Below are 24,715 nucleotides of genomic sequence, written 5' to 3' on the forward strand. Positions count from 1 at the left end.
GACTAGCCTGGTCTGCAAGGCTATGGAGTGCATCATCATGGAACTCATTAACAAAACATTGGGAACCTCCAAACACTTGACCCAACCCAGTTTGGCTTTGTTAAGGGCAGATCATGCCTACTAAACCTGACTGACTTCTTCGAGACAGTCATCAAGGCCATAGATGAGGGGAAGGTAGTTCACACAGCCTACCTTGACCTCACCAAGGCTTTTGACACCATTCCCCACTCAGAAATTATAGAAAAACTCACCAGTCTGAACATAAATCCCTATGTCACGAGATGAGTTGCCAACTGGCTTACAGACAGAACTCACACGGTAAGAATAGTGGGCTCCAGGTCCGACTCTAAACCAGTCACAGGTGGTGTCCCACAAGGCTCAGTCCTGGGACCCCTACTGTTCGGCATATACTTCTCAGAAGTACATGCAAACACAGGAGGACTATGGCTAACCAAGTTCGCCGATGACTGCAAACTGGGAGCCATAATTGACTCTCCGGCTGACACAGACAGTCTCCAAAAGGGCCTTACTGAGACGGACACCTGGTGTCAAAGTCATGGTCTCAAGCTAAATGCCAAAAAATGCATAGTCATCCCATTTGGGAAAAACAAAACACCCATGAATTACCACATAGGTGGCAGCCCCCTTAATACAAAAGAGGTAATAAGAGATCTGGGGACCCAGGTAGATAGTAATCTCTCCTTTGACAATCATATTGCCAAAGTAGTTAGGAAATCCTTCTATGTAACCCATCTAATTACTAAAGGGTTTGCATCTAGAAATAAAGAGGTTATAGTGCCCCTCTACTCGTCACTCATCAGACCCATCATAGAGTACAATACCCCATTTGGGATGTACCTACCAAGACAATTCCAACAGCTGGAAAGACCACAAAAGTACCTCGCAAGAGGATTATTGGCCTCAAACATATGTCCTATGCAGCCTAACTGGAAACACCCTGGCTGTACTCAGTGGCATATTGCTTACTCAGAGGTGATCTCTGCCTGACTGACAAAGCCATGTCCAACTCAGAATTGATGGACATGCTCCACCTAAAGAAATCCAAGTCACTGCGAGCCACGTGCTCTAGTGAGCTAAACCTCGCCACAACAATAAATAGAACATGCTGGAGGGATAGATTCCTGTCACAGAGACTCCCCATGCTTTGGAACAAAATTCCTAACTACATTAGGCAGAGCCCCTCACTAACACTCTTCAAGAGAAACCTTGACGAGTGGATGGGTAACAGAAAATATACCCCTGGGATTACTTCATTGGCTCTTTTTGACAGAGGCTCAGTTAATTAATCAATGGGGCGGCGAAAGCTGACACACTCTGGCTAGGCTTATAAATGCCCTTGGACAGATAGCCTAGTACCCACCTATGAACCTATTTACACTCAAAATGAGTACTCCAGTAGCTGTAACCACAATAAACACCAAAGAATGCAACTTCATTTTGTATTTTATTTATTTTTTTTTTTTGCTTTTCTGGACATCCCTTCAACTCACCTTCAGCTGCTTGTTTTCTCCTTCTTTGGCTCCTGATTCCCCACAAGAACCACCTGATGGGAGAGAAATAGACTGGGAAATCCATGGTACCATCAGTATTACAACTCCATCCAGATGAGGCCATTGCTGGCCAGGAAGGAGGTGAAAGACCAGACTTTGAAGCTGGCAGTGTCACATATATTGACTGTGCAACATGACCTTTTCTTTATGCCCTAACCCTTCTCCAGCATGCTAATGTTCTGTGAGAGGTTGAGGGGTAATAGACCCTGCTTCATCACCTTACCTGCATGCCCCAACCAGTGTTTTTCTATGTCCTAACTGCCTTCGGGGGTCAAGAGTGCTGCCTTGTTCAGTGAATCCACTTTTCCCTCCCAACTCTATCAAATGCCCATGCCACTAATTGAACTCATGTCACCTAAACCATTGTTAGGGTGTCATCCATGAAAGCCACCAAAGCTATGTATTCTTTTTGTATTCTAAAGCAGTATATATTATCTTAAATACGTTTTTACCCTATATATGCAAAAAAGTCTTTCTTCCATTTATTCTTTTTCTGATAACTACTTTATCCTATTTAGAGTCTTAAGAACTGAAGCAGAGCCAGTGTCTGTCCTGGCAAGCAAGGGGAATAAGACATGGAAACAATCCTGAGTGGGACACAAGTCCATTACAAGAGCACCCCCTCTCCCCACAGGGTAGTATTACACATAGGCCAGCTAGGTGGCCCTTTAGGGTGTTATGCTTGCAGGGGTGTTCTTTCCCTATTTATTTATTTTTATGGTAATGTTTCTTTGCTTTAATAAAATTGAGAAATAAACCCCCCTGCTGAAAGAAAATGTACTCACAGCACAACAGGCACTCAAGGTGGATGGTGCTCCATTTGACTTGACATTCAAGTCATGGCATGTTAAGCTTGAACATTGGGAGGTCATGGAATAGAGATCTCTCAACATTCAAATGTAGTTTTTTATTTATTTATTTATGTATTTATTTTTGTAACAACAAGACGTATGAATCTCTAACACCTGGCTTTACTGACTTACTCTAATGGACAACAATTTGCCAAAAAATAAAAAAATTACAAGAGACACAGGTCAAATGTATAAGTGTTATGACTATTTACAGTGATGATGGCTAAGATCAACCAGATAATTTTAGCAATATTTCTAGCTTTGTGATTTGTGTGGACAGTTGAGATGAAAGGAACGGTGTGATGAGATAAATGTTATCTTTATTTTTACAAGGATGCTGGCAGTGATTAGCCAGATATGTTGCCAATATTCCTGGCTTTGTGATTTGTGTGAAACAACTTTTATTGGAATACTTTAATATGTGTGAATTGTGGAAGTGAAATAATATTACAGAGGCATCAGACATCATGACTATAACTGCTGGATGAGGGTTGGAGTTGGAGTTGGCTGGATGAAAGTAAATTACCCTCTTATCATTTGTTCAGTTTAAACAATCACTATCTGGCTTTGCAGGACTAGTGTGCATTTGTGAGAATTAAGATGAACTACTTTACTGGACACCTGACATGCACATGCAGAGTAGGTATAACTGGACACCTGACATGCACAGCAGAGTAGGTATAACTGGACACCTGACATGCACAGCAGAGTAGGTATAACTGCTGTGCCGTCTTCTGTAGAAGAAATGACTAGCTGTCTGCTGCTGTTTGTTTATTATTTTGGTGTTGCAGAGCTAATGTGATAATGTAAAACAATGTGTAAAATTTCATTTTGTGGTAACGGTTTGGAACAAAGGTGAAATACATTACACAACCACCCTCTTTTATCACAATCAGATGTCTGAATTGTACATAGACGTAGCTATAACTGCTTGGTTGGGGTTGTTTGGATGAAAGTAAATTACCTACTAGTCACTTGCCTAGTTTAGCAACCATCTCTCTCAAAAACAGAAATACAAAAATAAGGGATAAAGCTGCTGATAAAAAGGGATACCTAGCAGGGCATATATAATATTCAGTGATAACTATATGAATAAATCAGAGGAGGTTATAAATGATAGGGAAGAGGGACTGTAAAAGCAATTTACAAGGGAACAATGGGAGGACATATGGCTGTATCCCAAGTATGCAGCAAAGTCCAGAAGGTTTAAGATTTTTGCTTGGAAGTGTTTGCACAAGTATTTTTATACCAGAAGCGGACTTTAAAGATTTTTTCCTCAGGTAGAAAGCAAATGTTGGAGGTATGATAAAGAAGAAAGAGATGACCGGGAACATAATTTTGTGGAGTGTAATAAGGTGGCAGATTTTAAAAATTCCCTACAAGTATTCTATCAGAAATATGGTGCCAGCAAATGGCTTTAACTAAGGAAATGATTATTTCAAGTTGCGATATAGGATCTGAATTGTCTAGACATAGTAATGCCTTATTTAAATGTAATTCAATTGGCTGCCAAAAAAGCAATTACTAGAAAATGGAAATCAAGATATAGACCAACTGTATCTGAAGTATTGAAAGAGTAGTGAAAATTCTCAGATGCCCTGGCCAAATTTTCCTAAGTATTAGAAATACCACCTTGGGTTTCCCCTAAAAAGAGGCCGCAAGCCTAGTGGGACTAACCTGGTCAACCAAGGATACCTATACAAAGAGACAGATATTTTAGCCACATGTTTTGGATAATGGAAAAGGCTAGGGACATCTCTGCCTTGGTCAGTGTATACTATAGCATGCCTGCTGAGACATCTAGGCACTTGGAACCACATTGTCAGGTTGTGAAACACCCTACTCAGCACTGTATGTTTTTAGCTATAAACCCAGGTGCACACATGTCAACACACCACTGGGAATACTGGATAGTGGTTATGCATGGTTGCAGTGCATAGTCTGAATGATCTGTGGGGTCCAAGAATAACATAAGGTAGCTCAGTAGTTCAGCACAGCATCTCTGACATCATACTGATGCTAAGCTGCTCTAAGATATAACTGTGGTGCTCACTCTTGGGAAAATGATTACTCATTTCCCAGATATGGGCATCATGGGCACTGCCAGAGTGATGATGTAGAAGACATTTGTGATTATCTCATCAGTGCACAGAACTGGCAGGTGCTGGTCTGAAAGTCATTTCAGTTCAAACCTGCCACACCCTGAACATCTGTGTGTACTTAGCTACATGAATGCACTCTGCTGTAGTTGTTAACACTGACAGACCTCTGTTCTGCATTCAGGGTGAATTTATTGATATCACTGTTTTGAAAGCATAACAAATTGGTTTAAATTGTGAAATGGTGAAACTGCATTTGTTCAAACTAAACTAAAAACACACCGTCTCAACAACCAGTATTGCATTTTGCTCATCTCTGCTGGGATAATACCTTCTCAGTACATTTCTAGCTCTGTAAACCTAACCTTTCAGCAGTATCTAACAAACAGGTATTCTTGCTCCCTTGGCTAATCATATGCGAGTCATTTTCCTTTCCTCACCTCTAATGCTAACACAATTTTATCTCCTTATCACTCCCTTCCTGCATTTCTGTTTTATCTTCTAACTTTGTGCTCATGTTCTGCTTCTGCATTTTTAAGGTTATGCTTATCTCATCTTTACCTATTTCACTACACATTTAAACAATTGCATTGCACTGTGCATCTCACACAACATAAACTCTTGTTTGTTAACCTTGTAAGCTCCAAATATATGTATAATCATTTTTCTTTTTATGGAGCTTTTCTCCCCAGGCCACCACTCAAAAGGGGCTTCTTTTTGGCCAGTTGGAATTTCCCCTGCAAACAAATGGTAATAAATATATCAATAATGATCACAGACTGGCTTAACGTCCTTTGTATGTACATTAATATTTCCCGAATCAACTAACTGACAAAATAATTGCATGATATCAGGTGAAACCTTAGAAGATGTTCAAAAAATTGTTACTGATATTTGCACTTTTAAGTTCTACACCATGAGTTATACTCACAGTGTTATTTATATTGCCTAATTATGTGACTTGACATAACTTTCATATTTTTGTAAAATATCACAAGCACTTAAGAAGGAAGTTCTTGGTGCTTGATGAAACTTTACCTCTGGGTAAATAAAAATACTGCTGACACTATGTATCCTGGGGGTAAATAAAAGTACTGCTGACACTATGTAGCCTGGCTGTACAGTTCTCAAGATATAGAGAAAAATATAATCCTGGACTTTTCTGCATTATACCATATAACAGTATATATATAAACACTATGGCTGTATTGGTTATTATCAATGTAAAGAATATTTGTTTTCCGAACATTATTATCTGCACCTTTTTTAAAAGCATGCCAAAGAATCTGAAAAGTAAGGTGTACAAAACACTGGTGTGACCAGTACTACTGTATGGTACAGAAAAGTGGGCAGTGAATGCAGAACAACTGAGGAAGCTAGGGATGATGAAAATGAAGTGTCTGAAATGGGTGGGGCATATGAAAAAATGAGGACATCAGAGCAGAAGTCCAAGTAGTCCCAATTGCACAGAAGGTCAGAGAGGACAGATTACAGTGGTTTGGGCACATGTGCAGGAAAGAAGAAAACAATCTGGTGAAGAAAATTTGGGACAGACAGGAAGAAGGCAAGAGGAAGCGAGGGCATCCAGCAAAGAGATGGATGGATTATGTAAGAGAAGACCTGTGACAGTCAGGTTTGACTGTAAAAAAATGTAAGAAAGAGGCACTGACATGAGAGAGCTGGCAACAGTCATTTGATGCAACACCCCGATCCCATTTAGGAAATGGAAAAAAAAAGGGAGAAGGAGGAGGATGATGATGATTACAAGCATTTACTGTTCATGAGATGTTTACATTTGCTTGGCTTCTGTTTTTGCATGCTAAGTATCTCTGTAGGCTGCTAGAGGTGTGACATTCCACAGTGCTAGGTGTGAATGGGTTAAGCTCCTTGCCTCCTTTGTACCTCTTTCGACCTGTGACTAAATAAAAAACAGCTTATAATGATGCCTGGAGCAAAAAGAGCTCTTTGTCAGGGTCTTTGCTCTCAACTTAAATGGTTAACACTAACAGGATTTGCACATGTACAATTGTTTATAATGTGCATCTGTAAAATAACAGATCTTACGAGTTTACTATACCTGCTGACTTTGGATGAGGTTCAGCAGACTTGAAGAGGCAGTGAACAAGATAAATTGGACTGTTTTTCTGAAATGTTTAACATTTGTTGCATTCATAAAGTAAGCATCATTTTGTATAAGTCAAAACAACATTTCTTCTTACTGCTTTTTGTGTCAGCCATCAGGCAGCTGAAATAATTGACTCTGTATTTAGCTATCACATTGTTAAGAAAGGGATTTTTAACCGTTTGGGATTATTTTTTCATAAAAGTGTTCTATAGTTTCTCATGCAATTATTGCATTTTTGGAGTTTCTACTGCTGCTATATTTCAGAGTATCTTATCAACATAGGGAAATAATATTAAATAAACCACAAATTAGTGCTTGCAGCATTTAAGTAAAAAAGGGAACAATTATTTATGTATGTATGTACATATGTCTTTACTTGCAGTTTTTCCTGGGAAAGTGAGTGAGCACTAAAACCCCTTTTCAGTGGGGATCTTGGGAGAAAAGCTCAATTACATAGAGGAATATAAATTAAAATATGAACAGTACAATGAAATATGATACTTTTAAGCTATGACAATAGAACAAATGCATATAAAACTAGTAAGGAACCTTACTGAATAACTGTCAGAGGTCAGATACAGTTCAGGCAAAATAGCATTGTTGATATTACGTTAATACACAAGTACAAGCTCAAAGTACTGTCAATGCAGTTCAAGTGGACAGCATATGTTATTAGTAGTAAATATTTATAATAACATCATTTCCAGTAAGTAAAACAATTAATTGTTATTTATTCCGAATAATAAAACATAAAACTTGTCAGTTGCTACTTATTTCACAGCTGGCTATGTTATGAACTTTGCATTATCTTTCTGTCCTGTAATACATTTTCTTGCATTCATTTATGGGTGTACATGTGCCATTTGTTGCCTTTTTTTACAGAGAGAAAAGGATGCCGGAAGTAGATGTATGATCTCCATGAACTCTAGCTGCACCTCCATTTATGATCCAAAACATCCAAAAAACAGGAAAACATTCAAATTTGACCTGGCTTACTGGTCACATAGTGGTTTTGTAAAGACTAGAAATGGAATGCTTGTTGCAGACAGCCCTAGCAGCAGATATGCAGACCAGGTAAGGACAGCTTTTAACAGCATTGGTCATTTTTACATAGAATTCATATTTGTAGCAAGAACATTGATTGAGCAAGTAAAAATATTTCATATTATCTGTCAAAGAATGTGAGGAAGGGTCAAGTGTTCTGTGATCATCTGTCTTTTTTGGTGATTGGGGTAGCAAGTTGTAATGGGAAATCTAAAATGTAAAACAGAGTTTATCTCTGACCCTATTCAAACAAAACCTTGACAACTGGATGGGAAATCATAAATTTACCCCCAGTCTAGCCCCCATGTCCCTTCTGGCCAGATGCCGTCAATAAGAAAAGTATTATTCTAACATCCCCCAGCCAATCCTTAGCTACCTGCCTACTAACATGCCCCACATATGATACTTTGGATCCAAATGGTTTGGGGTGCATGGCTAGACTTGTAAAGACCCTAGTGGTTGTTATGAACCTATGCAAAGCTTGATGGAGTCACCAGAAATAATCTGATGAGGAACTATTGTCAGGTGTCTTTGGTTTAGGTGCACATATGATATGCTAGTATTATTCCTCGTCCGCATCCCCAAAGTAGTAAAAGGTTGAAATTATAGGATGTTCCATTTCACATGAGTGATAGTCACCACTACAATATCTGCAAAGATGTTTGGAAACGTCTTCACCACCTCCTTGCTTTGTGGTGGTGTCTGAAAAAATGTGTGTGATGATCAATATGTCCTTCTACCACAAAGAAGGTGAACGCAATTAAAAGAAGTATGTCATTGGTGCAGTACATGAGAAACTTCGAGTAACTGGCTATTCATAAGGCTTGATAAAGATCAACAGTCAGTCATTGGGGATTGTGGGTGATTTGGGTGCAATGTTATAGGTTGCTTAAGTGCCTGAGTAGAATTACAAAGTAGGAATAAAGAAGAGTATTAACAAATTAGCATTCTCTTGGTCTTGTCAAATAAAACCAATTAGAATTGTCATAAAATAAGTAGCGTTCTGCACTATAGAACACAAACATTACATGATTTCCCATTTGGTTGGGCAGTCTAGATTAGAAATAGCTTGATAATTTGCAAGATTATGTGGTGTATCATTAAAAGAATACAACAAAAGTAAATGTAAGAACTAGTTAAAGTATTTTTAAGAACAAATTGGAAACATGACAGATTTGTTCTTAATCTGCTGCATCAATTAGTGTTGTATAGATCAGACTGCTGTGGCTAAAATTATGTTGTGTGGCATATAGGGAGAAAATACATTTAAACTTCTAAATATCCCAGATAAAACAATAGAATAAAATTGCAAGCCCCTCAAGCAAAAAGTAGCATGGGACATTAGCTGCTATACTGAGTTACATAGGTAGCTTGTACTGACAATGTGAAAGGTAAATTTGTGTTTGCGTAACATTGTTAATGTATCATATCTTTGGTTTAATGTTTTCCCCTCATGAAATCCTTTCTCTAGTAGTAACATTTTGCCTAGAGATTATTCATTGGCATTTATTTACCAGGAAACTCAACTGAGCAGTGTCATTTTTCAGTGGAGGCTCTGAGAGAAAAGCTCCATTACACAGACATGCACATCATTTGCATGTTTTCATCATTTACAGTCAGTTTCATTCATGAACAACAGTTCTATTATTCAGACATCCTTGACATGAGTTACATCATTTACAAATAGCTTCCATTACAAATGACAGTTACATGGGTTGTATATAAATATTTTTAATACAGGCAGGTATATGCAGTGCAATATCATCTGTATGCATAGACTGTCAGGTTTTACGTAAGAATATTTGTTATATAAAGACTTGTCCAAAATCTAGGACACCAGAAGAGAAGATAGAGTTACATCAACCCACAGAAAGGAAGCAGGGGAGGAGGCACAAGGAAGATAAAGGAGATGAGGAGTGTATATTTGTTATAACAGTACATTACGTTTTGTGCAGCAGGGAGTTATGGCACAAATACATATAGCTATATCAGTGCCAGTTTAACCAGGGGTGTGCAGGTGCAGAGCCATGTATCTGTCAGGTGTTGCTTCAGTGGGCATTTAAAGTCTTTCAGGTTGCAGACTGTTCTTAAATGGAATGGGGTGGTACTCCAGCTAGTGGCAATGCAGTGTGCATGCAGGGAGTATCCTGCATTGTTATTAGGTTTAGCTATGGAGAGTAATGATTTGTTAGTGGAGCACAGAGGTCTCTCAGTAGTGTTAGGGTGAAAAATGTCCTGATGAGATGATGTTAATGCAGAGAGAGATCATAACGTATATTGAAAACTCCACAGTGATTTGCTGAGATTGTGGGGATTAAGACACTGACATCTGTAAGAGAAGATGCTATTTGCAAAACGTCTTCTCTGTGTATAGTGACTGTGGGGAAGAGGAACAGGAGAAGAAGGGGAAAGACGAAAAACAATAACAAACCCAGAAAGAACGAGCAAAGGTAAATCACAACATTCTTTGGAGTAATGGAGAGAAAAACAGGCAGCAGAGGAGAAAAACAAGTTATTTATTTAACATTTAATTAATGGGATGGTCTTGACTAGGATGACAAGCATACCCCTTTACAGCAGAGAGCTGGAGAGAAAAGCTCCACATTGATGTGAAGGCAATACAAATTGCATTACAATAGTGTGAAATGGACAAAATGTGTAACCAAGATACATAGAGTATATAATCATATAGATAGAACTGTATGATATGTGCATGCATAGGAAGTAATGCATATAGTGTTATAAGTTTGTTATACTTGGGTATAAGTAAAAACATAAAATGCATTTATTTATTGATCAGTGTATTTATGTTTTGTTTAATGGATTAATGCTGCTAGGCTAGGCCCATTTTCAGGGAGGATGCAAGGGACAGCATATAATAAATACACTGTAAGTTATTGTTTCACATTTACACTGTGGCACTACAGACTAGCATAGACAGGCGGAGTCCCTCAGGGATAGTGCCTTGGGCACTCCCCTTTGATATTTACTTCTCTGAAGTCAAGGCCAATGTCAAAGGACTAAATTTGCAGATGATTGCAAATTATGAGGAATCATAGAATCCCCCACTGCCACAAACGTTCTCCAGGAAGAGCTGACACAGACAAATAACTTATGTCAGAGCCAAGTACTAAAACTAAATGCCAATAAATGTATAATAGTATCCTTTGGGAAGTCATGCACTCCTGGCAACTAACATACTGCCAACACACCTCTAAGAGATGACCCAGTAGTCAGGGACTTGGGGACACACATAGATAGTAATCTAGCCTTTGACTACCATGTGTCTACAGTAGTGAGGAAATCATTCTATGTCATGCAACTTATAAACAAACATATGACATCTAGGTCCAAAGAAGTCATTGTTCCACTGTATTCATCATTCATCAGACTTATCATTGAGTTCAATGCCCCCTTTGGTATGTACCTAACCAGGCACATCCAAAAATTGATAAGTCCACAGAGGTTCCTCCCAAAAAGAACACAGGGTGTATGTAACATGTCCTATGCAGACTGCCTCAAGGCCCTATCCCTGTATTCTGTTTCCTACAGGCTGTTGAGGAGAGCTCTATGCCTGGCATACAAGGCATTGTCAGACCCCACTCTGATGGACCTCCTGCATATCCACAAAACAAACAGCAACATAATTATCCATTCTAAAGACTTAGACATTGCCTGTGATATAAATTGGACCTGCTGGAGAAAAAGGTATATGTCCCAGAGACTCTCCCTTCTCTGGAACAGGTCCCCATCCATATGAAGCAGAGTTCCTCTCTAATCCAATTCAAGTGTAACTTGAACAATTGGATGGAGAAATTCATCCCTGGTTTGGCACCTGTGTCTCTAATGGACATAGTCAGTAAATGTATTATTACCCAGACCCCTGCTTGTAAATGTTTCATCTCCCAAGCTCCTGCTAACACTTTTCAAGGGTACCAGAACTTGTCAGAGATTTGGGATGCATGGTTAGGCTTAAAAATTATTTTGTGGTCATTAACCTAGTACACACCTATGAACATATGATTGCACAGACTTATTAGAGATGAGCATTCACAAAATAAAATACAGTATAATGTAGCTTTGTCAAAATAAGGTACATAATGTAGTCAACAGAAATGGCAGTGTAAATCCATACTACATACAACACAAAATAAAAGCATATTTTTATCATCCTTAATAAATTAGCAGGAAATTAGTTAATTTTAGGTTATAATGCTGAGGCTGAACTGCTATCCTGAATGCTCCAAGGTAAAGAATTTATTGAGAAGGGAAGAAATGTAAGAAGGGAGAAATGTTCAAGTGTTTTGCATAATACTTTTTCTTTAGGCCTGTCCTAAGTTTTTTTACTGTCTTAGTATTGCTTAAGTGCCAATGTGGATAGTGTGAACTTGGAAGATCAGAACTTGTGCCTAATAAGGAAAGTGACAGATAAGGGTCTGCAGATTCTTAGTAAGCAAAACAGTACAGTGGTGCTTCATTTTAACTGGCCATTTGCTATATTCTGATAGATAAAATGTTTATTCCTGCAGTAAGAGATCCCTAAATACAATGGGAATTCCTAGCAGCCCGTTACTGGTGAAGTCAAAAACACATATTGGAGTGTAAAGGATCACTGGATCCATCAAATACTTTGGGTCCAATTCATTTAGGGCTTTTTAGGCCATGAGGTCATGATACCTATTTACACATTGCTGACAAACACTGCATTTATTACCTCACCAGTGTTACACATACACTCTGAAAAACACATCAAGAGATTAGTCACATCATTCTGTAATGCTGTAAGTGACGGATGTCATATCCAGAAAGCATCAAGTAGAGGTTATTGCAATGAAACCTTTGAGTAGAGGTTACTTCAATAATGCAAATGTGAAGTGACAGAAGAACACTCTAAAGCTAGTAGATCAGTCGATAATTAACTAACAGACCTGCAAGAGTTTGTGAGAGGGTAATAGTCTTGCATGACAGTTACAGCAACCTGTCTAGAAAATGGAAAATTCCTGTTAAAATTCCTTTTAATAGCCATCATCAGATTTCTAGCACTCTCATCTCACCCAAGAGTCCATAACTATCCACACAAACATCCAAAGTTGAATTCTGTTTGACAAGGTCTGGCTCATTTATTCAGAGCTTCCTTGTGCTTGGCCTGTGACTGCAACACTTGGATTGCTTCCAAAATCATCTGGCCTACAAAGCTGATATAAGTATGTTTTTTTGCATTTGCTCTGTTTCAGTGATATTTAACACTTATGTGCTGCATTTATTTATTTTGTTGAATTTATCACTGTTCTTAAGCCTGCACTTGTTAAAGAATCTCCATCTGTTTGTTACTGTACTGCTCTTAGGTTCTTTTAACAATATTCTGATATTTCCTAAGCTTCTCTGATACTGCAAAAAGCTGTTCTGAGTGTGTCTGCCCAAAAATGTCTAAGTGTTGCATTTTTTTTGTGTGTTGTGAACATTTCTCAGGGTTAGTGTACTTATTTCCAAGGATTCCTGATATTGCAGGAATTCTTACTTCTGTTGTAAAAGATTTGTTACTGCACTTGAGCTCAAAGCCAGTTTGTTTTATGTTGGAAGGGTTCTTTTGCACTCTGGTAGGAGAAAAGAGCTAAATTCAACTCATCCTAGGTGGCAGCTACTGGCCCATAGCTTATTATGTTTTTATCTAATTGGCCTGAGGATTTAACTTTATAAAAGTCTTTCATCCTACTCATATAAAAGCTGATGTGCAAATGCAGTTCTCTGTGCTTGTATATAAGCAAACCTCTCCAGTTTAAAATCCCCTATAGGAAATGCTGTCCATAGTCTCTCACTGTTCACAGCAGCTCGAGGAGCTGCCAGTTTGTGCAGGTGATGGTACCACTGCATTTCATTTAATAGCATACTAATAAACACTCTCACTTTGACCTTTAAGTGACTCTCCCTTACGCCTTCCCATTTAGAAATTGTGTTTCCTTGCCTTGCATAGCATAGGCTAGATTCAGACTTGCTGAATCTAGACTGTTTGGTATCACTGTGCTCTTAGACCAGCCATCTTACATTAAGAGGGCCTCCCTGCACCCTTGTGGCAGAAGTGTGTAGCTCAGGACCCATCTGAGGTCAGGATTACTGGAGAAAGGCTCAATTTGGGTCTGCTCCATTGGTAGTTGTGTTAAAACTGTTTAAATTTGCCTGTATATAAGCCTCGCATCTGTGCGGGTTTACGCTCAGTTTACAGGAGCTGCTCAACGTTTGTCAACTTTAGCCAGAGGTCAGGAGTGCATCTGCACTGAAATCCAAGGTATCCACTGAAAAAAACTGAACAATAAGTATATTTTAAGTCAGCACTGCACTTTGTTAACTCTATTTAATTGAATTGTTGTTTCATTTTTACTGTTTGTGACTAAGTCTGGCTAGACCATTTTCTTCCCAAATACCACATTCAGAAAAATCATACCACAATGGACAGGCAGTTTCCCCATCATTTTTCCTGCCAGCTTGATTGATATGAGCATCTTGAGGCAATGTAGCAATTGTTTCATGTATGCTGGCAACCATTTACTCCTAAAGCAAACTAACATCCTATGTGAGAGATACAAATACACTGTGGAATTGGAGTCACTTCTCTCACGTAAAAACAAAATAGACAACTAACAGGTTGTCAGCACACATGCTTCACCTCTAAAGCAAACCTCACCTTTCACACAAAATAAAGTCTTGACACATAAACCCATGTACGTTGAGGTGCTCACTAAAAGCTTACCAAAAGAACAGAGACCTCCCAAATGCACACCACCCACACTCAACACTAAGCAAAAAGAAACCACTACACATATCAACACACACATCCTTGTCTTAACAAATAAGCCTCTAAGGAAAAACACATCAAATGTCTTGGTCATAGGTGACTCCATAATAAGACATACAGATGTCCCCCTCACCAGACTGGACAAGGAGAGAGTCATGGTCAGGTGCCAGGATCAGACAAATTGCGCATGCACTCAAGTCACTCAACAAGTACTATTATGACTCTGTCATTGTCCATGTTGGAGTGAATGACTTGAGCTGTACCTGTCTGGACTATATGAAGGGAGACATGATGCAAATTTTCTGATTATGTGTCCCAGATAGGGATGTCCCTAGCCCTAATCAGTATCCTATCTTCTCCCAGGATGATTCCACAATATAAACAAAAAATTATCGACTTCAACAATTGGTTCAGCTTCTGGTGTCTATCCAGGGGCTCCAGTATTTGTCAGCCTGGGAGGATATGTTAGACAGAACTAACTACTTAGCTAGAGATGGTCTGCAGCTGTCTCCCCTAGGCTTTTGGATACTGGCAAAGGCCGTTGCCTCTGCCATAGTGCCTTTTTTAGGAAATGTCAAAACAACAAATTTTCCAATGTAATAAAATGTACTTGAGACAAACTCAGGGTCATGCTGCTTAATGCTAGGAGTTTAAACATGAAACTGCACTCCCTGGAAGCACTCCTCACCTTGGAGGATGCTGATGTGTGTGCAGTTACCAAGACTGTACCCAAGCTGTGCGAGGCTACAATTCCTTCCACACGTTCAGAACTCAAAATAAGCATAAAGGAACCAAAGGTGGAGGTGTATCAATCTTCGTTAAAACCAAATACACTTCGAGACTGGTCAGACAGCATGATGCTCTCCAACTGCTCCATGTCCAATAAACTATTGGGAAAGTATCATACCACATCATTGCTAGCTACAGATACCCCACCATTAACCAGGATAAGCACACCGCCTACCTCAATTTACTGAAATCCTTCACCATACAGCCCAACACCTTAGTTATGGGAGAGTTCAGCTATCCTTCCAAAGACTAGCAGACATACACGAGCAAAAATACACTTGCCCAGAAGTTCCTGGACTTTCTTAACACAAATGCTCAGGAACAGATAGTCTGCATCCCCACTAGGGGCTCTAATGTCCTGGACAAAGGACTCACCAACATGGGGGGGGGGTCACTGTACTTCCCCATGCGTGATGTCCTCCCTGGTTAGATCAAACCACAAATTTGTCTCGTTTGCAGCAACTACTGGAACTGACACCCTCACAGGAACAAAAATTATGAAAAACTTCACCAAAGCTAAATACAGTGCACTAAACGATGGTATAAATAGCTTCATACCTCCCACAATTGCAGACACCAATGGTCACTATGCGGAAGTGTATTCAAATGCCCTATACAAACACTTAAGTGACCGCATAAACTCTGCTGAACCTGACTAGATCAAAACCAGGTCTTCCTGTAAAAACATGCCGCCATGGTGGACTTCAAGTAAAAACAGATTATATAACAACAGGAAGAAAATGTTGTCCAAAAGCAGGAAGGATATCACTCTGCAGAGGAGCATTTCCTCCTAAGCCTAAACAGGAAAGTCAGAAATCTTGTGAAGTCTTCTCAAGCAAATTATGAAACTAAAATCGCATCCTTAGCCAAGGATAATCATAAAGCATTCTTTAACTGCATCCAAAGTCTAAAAGGGAATGCCCAGCTATGTGCCGAACTGGTTGTAGATGGGATCACTCATACTACATTGGAAGCTATCACCAACCTGCTAGCTTACAGATTCGGCACAAACTTAACTCCCCCATCCCCAACTACCATATCTCAAAGCAAACCTTACACCAGCCCTCTGCCTAGTATCTCTAGAGAATAGGTCATCTCTGCACTCGCCAAGGCCAAAAATATGGCCTCACTGAGATCAGATAATATAACAGGTTGTTTACTAAACAATCTAAAACAAGACCTAGCAGTCCCACTTGATGTTCTCTTTAATCATAGCTTGAGAACTGGCTGTGTTCCTGCAGAATGGAGAACAGCAACAGTAATCCCCCTGCAAAAAGAGGGGCCATCAACTGACCCTGGGAACTACAGACCCATAAATCTAACCAGCCTCATCTACAAGGCCATGGAAAGAATTATCATGGACCTTATCAGCAATGACATAGGCGACCTCCAAAAGTTGGACCCAACACAGTCTGGCTTTATTAAGGGTAGATCATGCTTATTAAACCTGGGAGACTTCTTTGAAAATGTCACCAAAGCCATGGACGAAGGTAAAACAGTGCACACTGCCTACTGCCTATCTCAACATTGCCAAGGCTTTCAACACAATTCCCCACTCAGGCATCATTGAGAAACTCGTACAAACAACCAAACGAAAATGTCCAGATAGAAATACAACAACCAGAAACCAGGATCACTCAACAGAATTTATTCTCTCTCATTGAGAAACTCTGGCAGGTAGGGATTAACCCTTATGTTACTAGATGAGTAGACAACTGGATCACTGACAGAACACAAGCTGTTAAAATTGGTGACTCCCATCTCCACCAATAGACCCATCACCAGTGGAGTACTGCAGCAGTCCATGCATGGCCCCTTACTGTTTGAGATCTATTTCTCAGAAGTCCAGGCCAAAGTAGATGGCCTTTGGCTTACCAAGTTCGCTAATGATTGCAAACATGGAGCAATCACCGAGTCCCCCAATTATGTCAACATATTACAGGAAGGGCTAACACAAACAAATGATTGGTGCCATAGCTGGGGTCTAAAACTAAATGCAAAATAAATGCATTGTTATTCTCTTTGGCAAAACAGAATTCCTTACAAATTACAGTATTGACAGCACCCCCCCCCCTTCATTCCAACCCAGTGGTGTGAGACTTGGGAATACAAGTTGATAGCAATCTGAACTTTGACCACCAAGTTTCCACAGTGGTAAGGAAGGCCTTCTATGTAGTGCTCATAAGTAAGGCATAGCATCAAGGTCAAGGGATGTTATGACTCCACTGTGCTCAACCCTCATCAGACCACTAAAAGAGTATAATACACCCTTTTGCATGTACCTCACCAGTCACCTGCAGCAGATGGAGAGACCTCAGAGGTTTCTCACTAAGAAAATACAGCTACTGCAAACCATGACCTACATGGATAGGCTGAAAGCCGTGAAATTTACTCTGTATTTTATAGGCTGCTGATAGGTGACTTGTGCCTGGCTTATAGGGCAATCTCCAACCCTACTCTAATGGAAATGCTGCACATCCACAAGTCAAAAGGCTCAAGCATACCTTACTCTAGGGATATCAACTTAGCTTGTGACATTAACAGATCATGCTGGAGAGACAGATATGTCTCCCAGTGACTGCCTCTTCTGTGAAAAAGACTCCCTATTCACATAAAACAGAGCTCCTCACTGACCGTATTCAAATGCAACGTTGACAATTGGATGGGAGAATGCAAATTCACCTCTGTGGTGGCACCCATGTTTCTCATGGACAGGGGTAGCCAGTGTTGATCACAGACCTGCTCTGTTCATAAATACGTTTTGCAAACTACCCAAAAAGGAACAAATGGGGCTACTTGGGATTAACATGGCTAGGCTTGTAAAGGCTCTAGGGCTGCTAGCCTAGTAACCACCTATGAACCTATGAATGGCTGTATGAGTGATCCACGAAAATATTCTCTTATGTCAGTCCTCTATTTCTTGCCTTCAGCTCACAAATTTAAAGGAGGTGGCAGTTCATTTCTCTGATAGGATCCTTGTATACAAATAGAAAAAAGAAAAGTGGATCTTATCTGCACAGAAGTGAAATGTCAGTCCTTATCTTTTGATGATCTCATCCACCATACAGCATATATATGTCAGACAGCAAAGGTGATAAGACTAAGCCTTGAGAAATACTGTTTTATCTGACTCCATTCATCTCCAAGAACCACTGTGTATAATAAATCCAGCCAGCTTTTAGTCAAACATAATTATTTAATAGGGCTGACAAAGGTTAACGTATTGCAGAATAAGGGGAATTCACAGAACAAGAAGAGGGGCAATTGTAGAGTACTAAAAAGTAAATAAGGAAGTATCTGAATAATATACATGAGTTTAGAAAGACTGCTGTTAAGCAGCTGTTTTTTGATAATTACGCCAGAGCACAAAAACATTTAGCACAATGACTTTGGCAAAAGAAAGTGGAAAGGGTTGCTGCCAAACTTAGGGACTCTATAACAAGAAAAATAACCAGAGATCTTGTAGAGGTATTAGAGAAATTTTGGAAAGTGTATGAAAATGTATATAAAGCAGAGAAATGTGGAAGTCACAAAAAAGCAAATGAAAATATTTATGGAAAATGGTATGCCAAAGTTAGAGGAAAATGAGGTTCAACAATTAACAGTTAAGATAGGAGGAGATGATATAAAAACAGTGACATACAACCAATCTGCAGGAAAGTCACCAATAAATTATATTCCTGTAGAAGTTTGGAAGCTAGGAGGGAAGAAAGCGATACAGATCTGGAAGGTTTTGTTTATCAGTATTTTACAAGGAAGAGAAGCACCATCATCCTGGAAGAAATCTATGATGGCTTAAAGATGGTAAAGACCCATCAGACCCAGCTTCATATAGGCCCATTTCAGTTTTAAACTATGATTATAAATTGTTTATGTTTATACTAGCTAAAAGAATGGCAAAGGTGTTGCCAGAATTGATAGATATGGATCAATGTGGTTTAGTGGAGGTGTGGCAAATATTTGATAACATTAATAGAGCAATGAAGATCCAGAGGGAAGCAGAAAATAACAAAATGCAACTGCTGTTGGTGGGTCTTAGGTTCATAGGTTCATACTAGGCTATCTGCCCTAGGGCATTTATAAGCCTAGCCAGAATGTGTTTGGCTTTCGCCACCCATTTTAAATTTATTTTGCTAAGCCCTTTTTCGAGGTTAGTATAATGTGCCCCTGTCTAACAGTGACACAGAAGTGATACCCGGGGTAAACCTACAATCTCCCATCCACTCATCAAGATTCCTCTTGAAGAGAGTCAATGAGGGACTCTGCCTAACCTGGACTGGGATTTTATTCCAGAGTGAAGGGAGCCTCTGGGTTATGAATCTGTCCCTCCAGCATGTCCTATTTATTTCAGTGCTGAAGTTCAAGTCTCTTGAGTGCGTAGCTTGATGGGATTTGGATTTCCTGAGGTGCAGCATGTCCATTAATTCCGGGTTGGACATGGCTTTATACATCAGGCACAGATCACCTCTGAGCAGGCGGTATGCCACTGAGTAGAGCTGGAGTTTCTTTAACCGGGCAGCATATGGCATCTGTTTGAGCCCTTTGATCCTCTTGGTGAGGTACTTTTGGGGTCTTTCCAGTTGCTGCAGGTGTCTGGTAAGGCACATCCCAAAAGGGGCATTGTACTCAATTATGGGCCTGATGAGGGATGAGTAAAGAGGCACGATGACCTCCCTGATCTAGATGTGAATCCCTTCATGATTAGGTGGGCTATATAAAATGTTTTTCTAACCACTTTGGCCACGTGGTTGTCAAATGAGAGATTGCTATCAACTTGGGTCCCCAGGTCCCTAATTACTTCTTCTGTACTTAATGGATTACCACCTATGTGGTAATTTGTGGGCACTTTGTTTTTGCCAAAGGGATGACTATACACTTTTTGGCATTTAGCTTGAGGCCATGGCTCTGGCACCAGTTGTCTGCTTCTATGAGGCCCTTTTGGAGGATGCTTGTGTCAGCTGGAGAGTCGATTATGGTGCCCAGTTTGCAGTCATCTGCGAACTTGGTCAGCCACAGTCCTTCCGTGTTGGCCTGTACCTCCGAGAAATATATGCCGAACAAGACAGGTCCCAGGACTGAGCCTTGTGGGACACCACTTGTAACTGGTTTGGAGTCTGACATGGCTCCAGCAGTTCTAACCATGTGGGTTCTGTCCTTGAGCCAGTTTGCAATCCATCTAGTGACATAGTGGTTTATATTTAAGCTGGTGAGCTTATCTATAATGCCTGAGTGGGGTATTGTATCGAAGGCTTTTGCGAGGTCCAGGTAGGCTGTGTGGACCACCTTCCCCTCGTCAATGGCCTTGGTGACTGTTTCAAAGAAATCAACCAGGTTTAAGAGGCAGGATCTGCCCTTAACAAAGCTGAACTGGGTAGGATCCAGTGTTTGTAGGTCCCCAATATCTTTATTTATGAGGTCCATGATGATCCTTTCCATAGCTTTGCAGACCAAGCTAGTCAGGCTTATGGGGCGATAGTTTCCAGGATCCATTGAGGAACCACCTTTATGGAGAGGGACCACTGTTGCTGTACGCCACTCTTTGGGCACATATCCTGTAGTAAGGCTGAGATTGAACAGTAGTTTTATGTTTGGGTTTAGCTCTTCTTGGAGTTCATGTAGGACACAGCCCAGGACACCATCTGGTCCAATTGATGCTGTGTTTTTTGCTTTGGAGAGGGCGGCTCTTACCTGAGCATCTGAGATGTCAGGGGGGCAGCACTCTGCTGGGATAGATATTTGTCCTTTTGGTGGGGAGGGGGGGGAGAAGTTTGCGCTGAACCTGTCAGCTAGGATGTTGGCAATGTCTGTGGGTTCGGTGTATTTATTGTCATTTTGGACTAATTCTGAGCATATCTGGGAATTACCACCCAGGTTCCTAACATAACTAAAGAAAGCCTTGTGATTATCCTTATTGTCCTGTGCAATTTTTCTCTCGAAGCTGGCCTTAGACAATTTTATGTGTGCCCGTAGTTTTTTGCTAATACTGACCAGTGATGCCTTCCCTTTTTGGGATTTTGCTCTATCATTTAGTAGCTTCCTCCTTCTATTGTATAGTTTGTTTATGGCTGGGGTCCACCAGACAGGACATCTGCCTTTGGAGGATTGGGTCTTGGTTTTATTTGGGATCGCATGATCCATTCATTCCTGAAGGTGTTCATAGAATGCATTTATAAAGGATTCTGCGGTCTGGGCCGTATTTTCCACAGGCCCGGGGGCTTTGAAGGATTCCACCTCAGTTTTGAGGAGTGTGAAATTTGCTTTAGAGAAGTTTTTCACTGTGGTTTTCTGGGCAGGGGGTGGGGTCGGGATGTGAATATCCAGTGAGATTAGTTTATGGTCTGATCTTACCAGTGAGGGATACACTTCTGGTCTGGAGCACAGAGTCCTCATGTTGGTGATGATCAGGTCCAGTATGTTTTCCCTCTTTTGTGGGAGTGGTAACAAGTTGTTCCATAGCATTTGAGTTTATAGATTCTAGGAACCTTTGGGCTAGGGTGTTGGAGCTAGAGTAATGCTCCCAGTCTATGTTTGGGTAGTTGAAGTCGCCCAATATAATGGTGTTTGGAGAGACCTTCATATTTTCCAGTGTTCTCAGGAAGGCCGAGTGGGGTTCCTGGGTTTGGGAGGGTGGTCTGTAGCAGGCTATAAACTGGAAGGCAGTTTTACCCACTGTTAGTTGCACATGGATAGTCTCTGATGCTTTGTGCTTTGCCACCAACCTGGAGGTGTGGGTATCTTTGATGAATATCGATACTCCCCCTCCTTTTGTGGTTCGGTCCAAGTTTTGGGGCCGAAAAGCATGGTATGAGGTATAACCTGGTAGTGCTGGGGTGCTCTCGGGAGCCCTGAACCAGGTTTCTGTTACTGCACAGATATTGATGTTCTCCATGCTAAGGAGAGTTTTGAGTGCATGCATCTTGAGGTTTAGACTTCTGGTGTTGAGTAGCATTACTCTTAGTTTCTTATCCCTTGTGATACCTATGGAGGTGGGTTTGTCTTTGAGCCTTGCCTAAAAAGGCACTATGGGGTAGCAAGAGCCTTTGCCAATATCCAAAGCCCAGGGTGACAGGTGCAAGCCGTCCCTAGCGAAGCATCGTGGCTTGTCGAGCATATCATCCCAAGCTGACAGGCATTGGATCCCCTTTGAATGACACCAGTACTTAAGCCAATTGTTGAAATTGATCATCTTGTCTTCATATTGTGGCATCATTCTTGGTGAGGGTAAGATGCTACTCAAGGTCAGGGTCATACCGGCCTGGGCTACATGCTCAGAGAGCTCCTTTATGTCTCTTTTCATGTAGTCCAGGGAGGTACGTCTCAGGTCATTCACACCAGCATGGACAATGACTGAGTCATATTTGTACTTGCCTTGGAGTGACCTGAGTGCTTGTGTTATGTGGCGGATCCTAGCCCGACAGGCTGCTCACTGTGACCCTCTTCTTGTTCAGCCTGGTGAGCGGGACGTCAGTGTGCCTGATGATAGAGTCACCTATTACAAGTGTATCAGGTGTGTTGTTTAGTCTTAAGGGCTGTGACTGTTTGGCACACTGGCTTTGTGAGATATGTGTTGCACGTGTTTTGTTTTGGGGTGGCGGCTGCTTGGGTGTCTGCTTTGGAGGTCTCTGCTGCTTCGGCAGATCTTTATTTAGAGCCTCCGAGTAAGTTTTTGTGTGATTATGTGTTTGGTTTGCTGTTGTGGTAGGTCTGTGTGAGACTGGAATTGTAGTGAGTGTGGTTTCCTTCTCCTCCTGACTGGTTATGCCAGTACTGAGTTGAGAGAGCTTAGCCTCCAGTTTGGCTATATGGTTGCATCTCTCACATGTGTTGGAATTTGTTGGGAGGAGGAGAGGGTTGTCTGTGCACATGAGGCAGTTGTAACATTGCCTCAAGATTCCCAGATTCACCAGCTGGACCGGAGAGGAGATTGACAACTGACGTTTGGACATGCTAGAAGAATATTGGGAATTCCTTAATAATTGAAAACCAGGGCCACTGGGGAGTGAGGGTGTAGTGCTTTTAATTTTTAGTGCTGACTTATATAATTGCTTTAGTGAGCAAGTGCCAGGTAACTTAAGTGCAATGTGTTACAGGTAACTTAAATGCAAAAACGACAAACAGTAACTTTCTTTCAAGTGAAACAAGGAAATAAGTACAGTAAGCAATGCAGATATCACTAGTGATCCACAGAAGCGCTGAGAAGCCACGTATTAGGTGGGATTAGCGATGATTGATGCAGAGAAAGCATTTGACAGAGTTAGTTGGGATTTTAAGTCGTCCATAAATAATTCCATTAGGGCAATGGAAGCATTTGCATTCTCTGATACAATAATGAGGTTAATTCGGAATTTATATGAGGGATTGGAGGCGGGAATTCAAGTGGGAGGGGTCCTTTCCTACCAATTGTGTCTGAGCAGAGGAAAAGGCAGGGGTTCCTCTTTCCCTTTTGTTATTTGCTTTATATTTAGAGCCAAGAGCAAAGAAAAAAGGGACTCAGAATTTCAAAGATAAAATTGGTATAGTAATCAAGAAAAGTTGGCTTTATTTGCAGAAAATAATATTTTGTACCTGATAAAACTAGAAAAGGACGTCTCAGTATTGTGGAACATCTTGGAGACAGTTTCAAGTATTTTCCAGATATAACATTAATAAACATAAAACAAATGTTATAGCTGTAAACTGTGTACCCATTCTTGAATTGGTCCAGCAGTACCAATACGAACTGGGACAGAATAAAATTTATATTTAGGAGCATAGATTAAAATAAAGCATTCTGTTGTAGCAGCTAAAGATTTGTGGGAATAGACTAGATAAAGGATGGTACAAAAACTGAGAAACTGGAGGCCCTTGTTTATGGATATGGTAGAGAGATACAGGCAGTGAAGGTGTTTTTAGTCACTTTAGCTTTATAGACAGGCATATTTCAATCAACCAGAGGAGAAGTTGTGGACATTAATTCATGAATTAATGAATTAATTAATAAATGATTTTATCTGGAAGGGAAAAGGCAAGGGTCAAGTGGGATAAGTAGATCCTTCCATTAGAACAAAATTAATTAGGTTTATCTGATCTGAAGGAATATTTTAGAGCTACACTGTTAATACTCATATACATAACATAAGCAGAAAGCTGTAATTCAAAGTGGAAAGGGATGATGATAAAGCAAGGAGGAAATTCAAGAAATAAGGAGAAAGTCAGACTTTGGATGTAGATCCTTAAGGAGAATAACAACAGCCACACAGAATATGATATTCGTAAAGTGGCAGAAAATATTCTAAGAACAAAGCCAGCATGAGAATGGAAAAAGGAGATCTTACTGATAGGAATGACTGCAATTAGGAGTAAAAAGAATAGGCAAGAGGGGTCTGGAATTTACTGGAGAAAACTGTCAAAAGAATCAAGGTACTGGAAGCAAATATCTAGAGATGGAAAGGTAGGTAATAGAATGA

At 40.4% G+C, this 24,715-nt stretch overlaps 1 protein-coding gene across 1 annotated transcript in view; it reads left to right on the forward strand.

Annotated features, from left to right (window-relative positions):
- Positions 1-24,715, forward strand: part of LOC122792408 (kinesin-like protein KIF28P) — a 1,102,337-nt gene that overhangs the window by 21,658 nt on the left and 1,055,964 nt on the right. Inside the window, exon 2 of the mRNA XM_044060197.1 lies at positions 7,529-7,720. Coding sequence (XP_043916132.1) covers positions 7,529-7,720 — 192 coding nt within the window. The remainder of the gene's footprint in view (positions 1-7,528; positions 7,721-24,715) is intronic.

This window comes from Protopterus annectens, chromosome 1.part2 (genome assembly GCF_019279795.1).
Source record: "Protopterus annectens isolate FY-2018-M chromosome 1.part2, PAN1.0, whole genome shotgun sequence".
Taxonomy (NCBI): Eukaryota; Metazoa; Chordata; order Ceratodontiformes; family Protopteridae; genus Protopterus; species Protopterus annectens.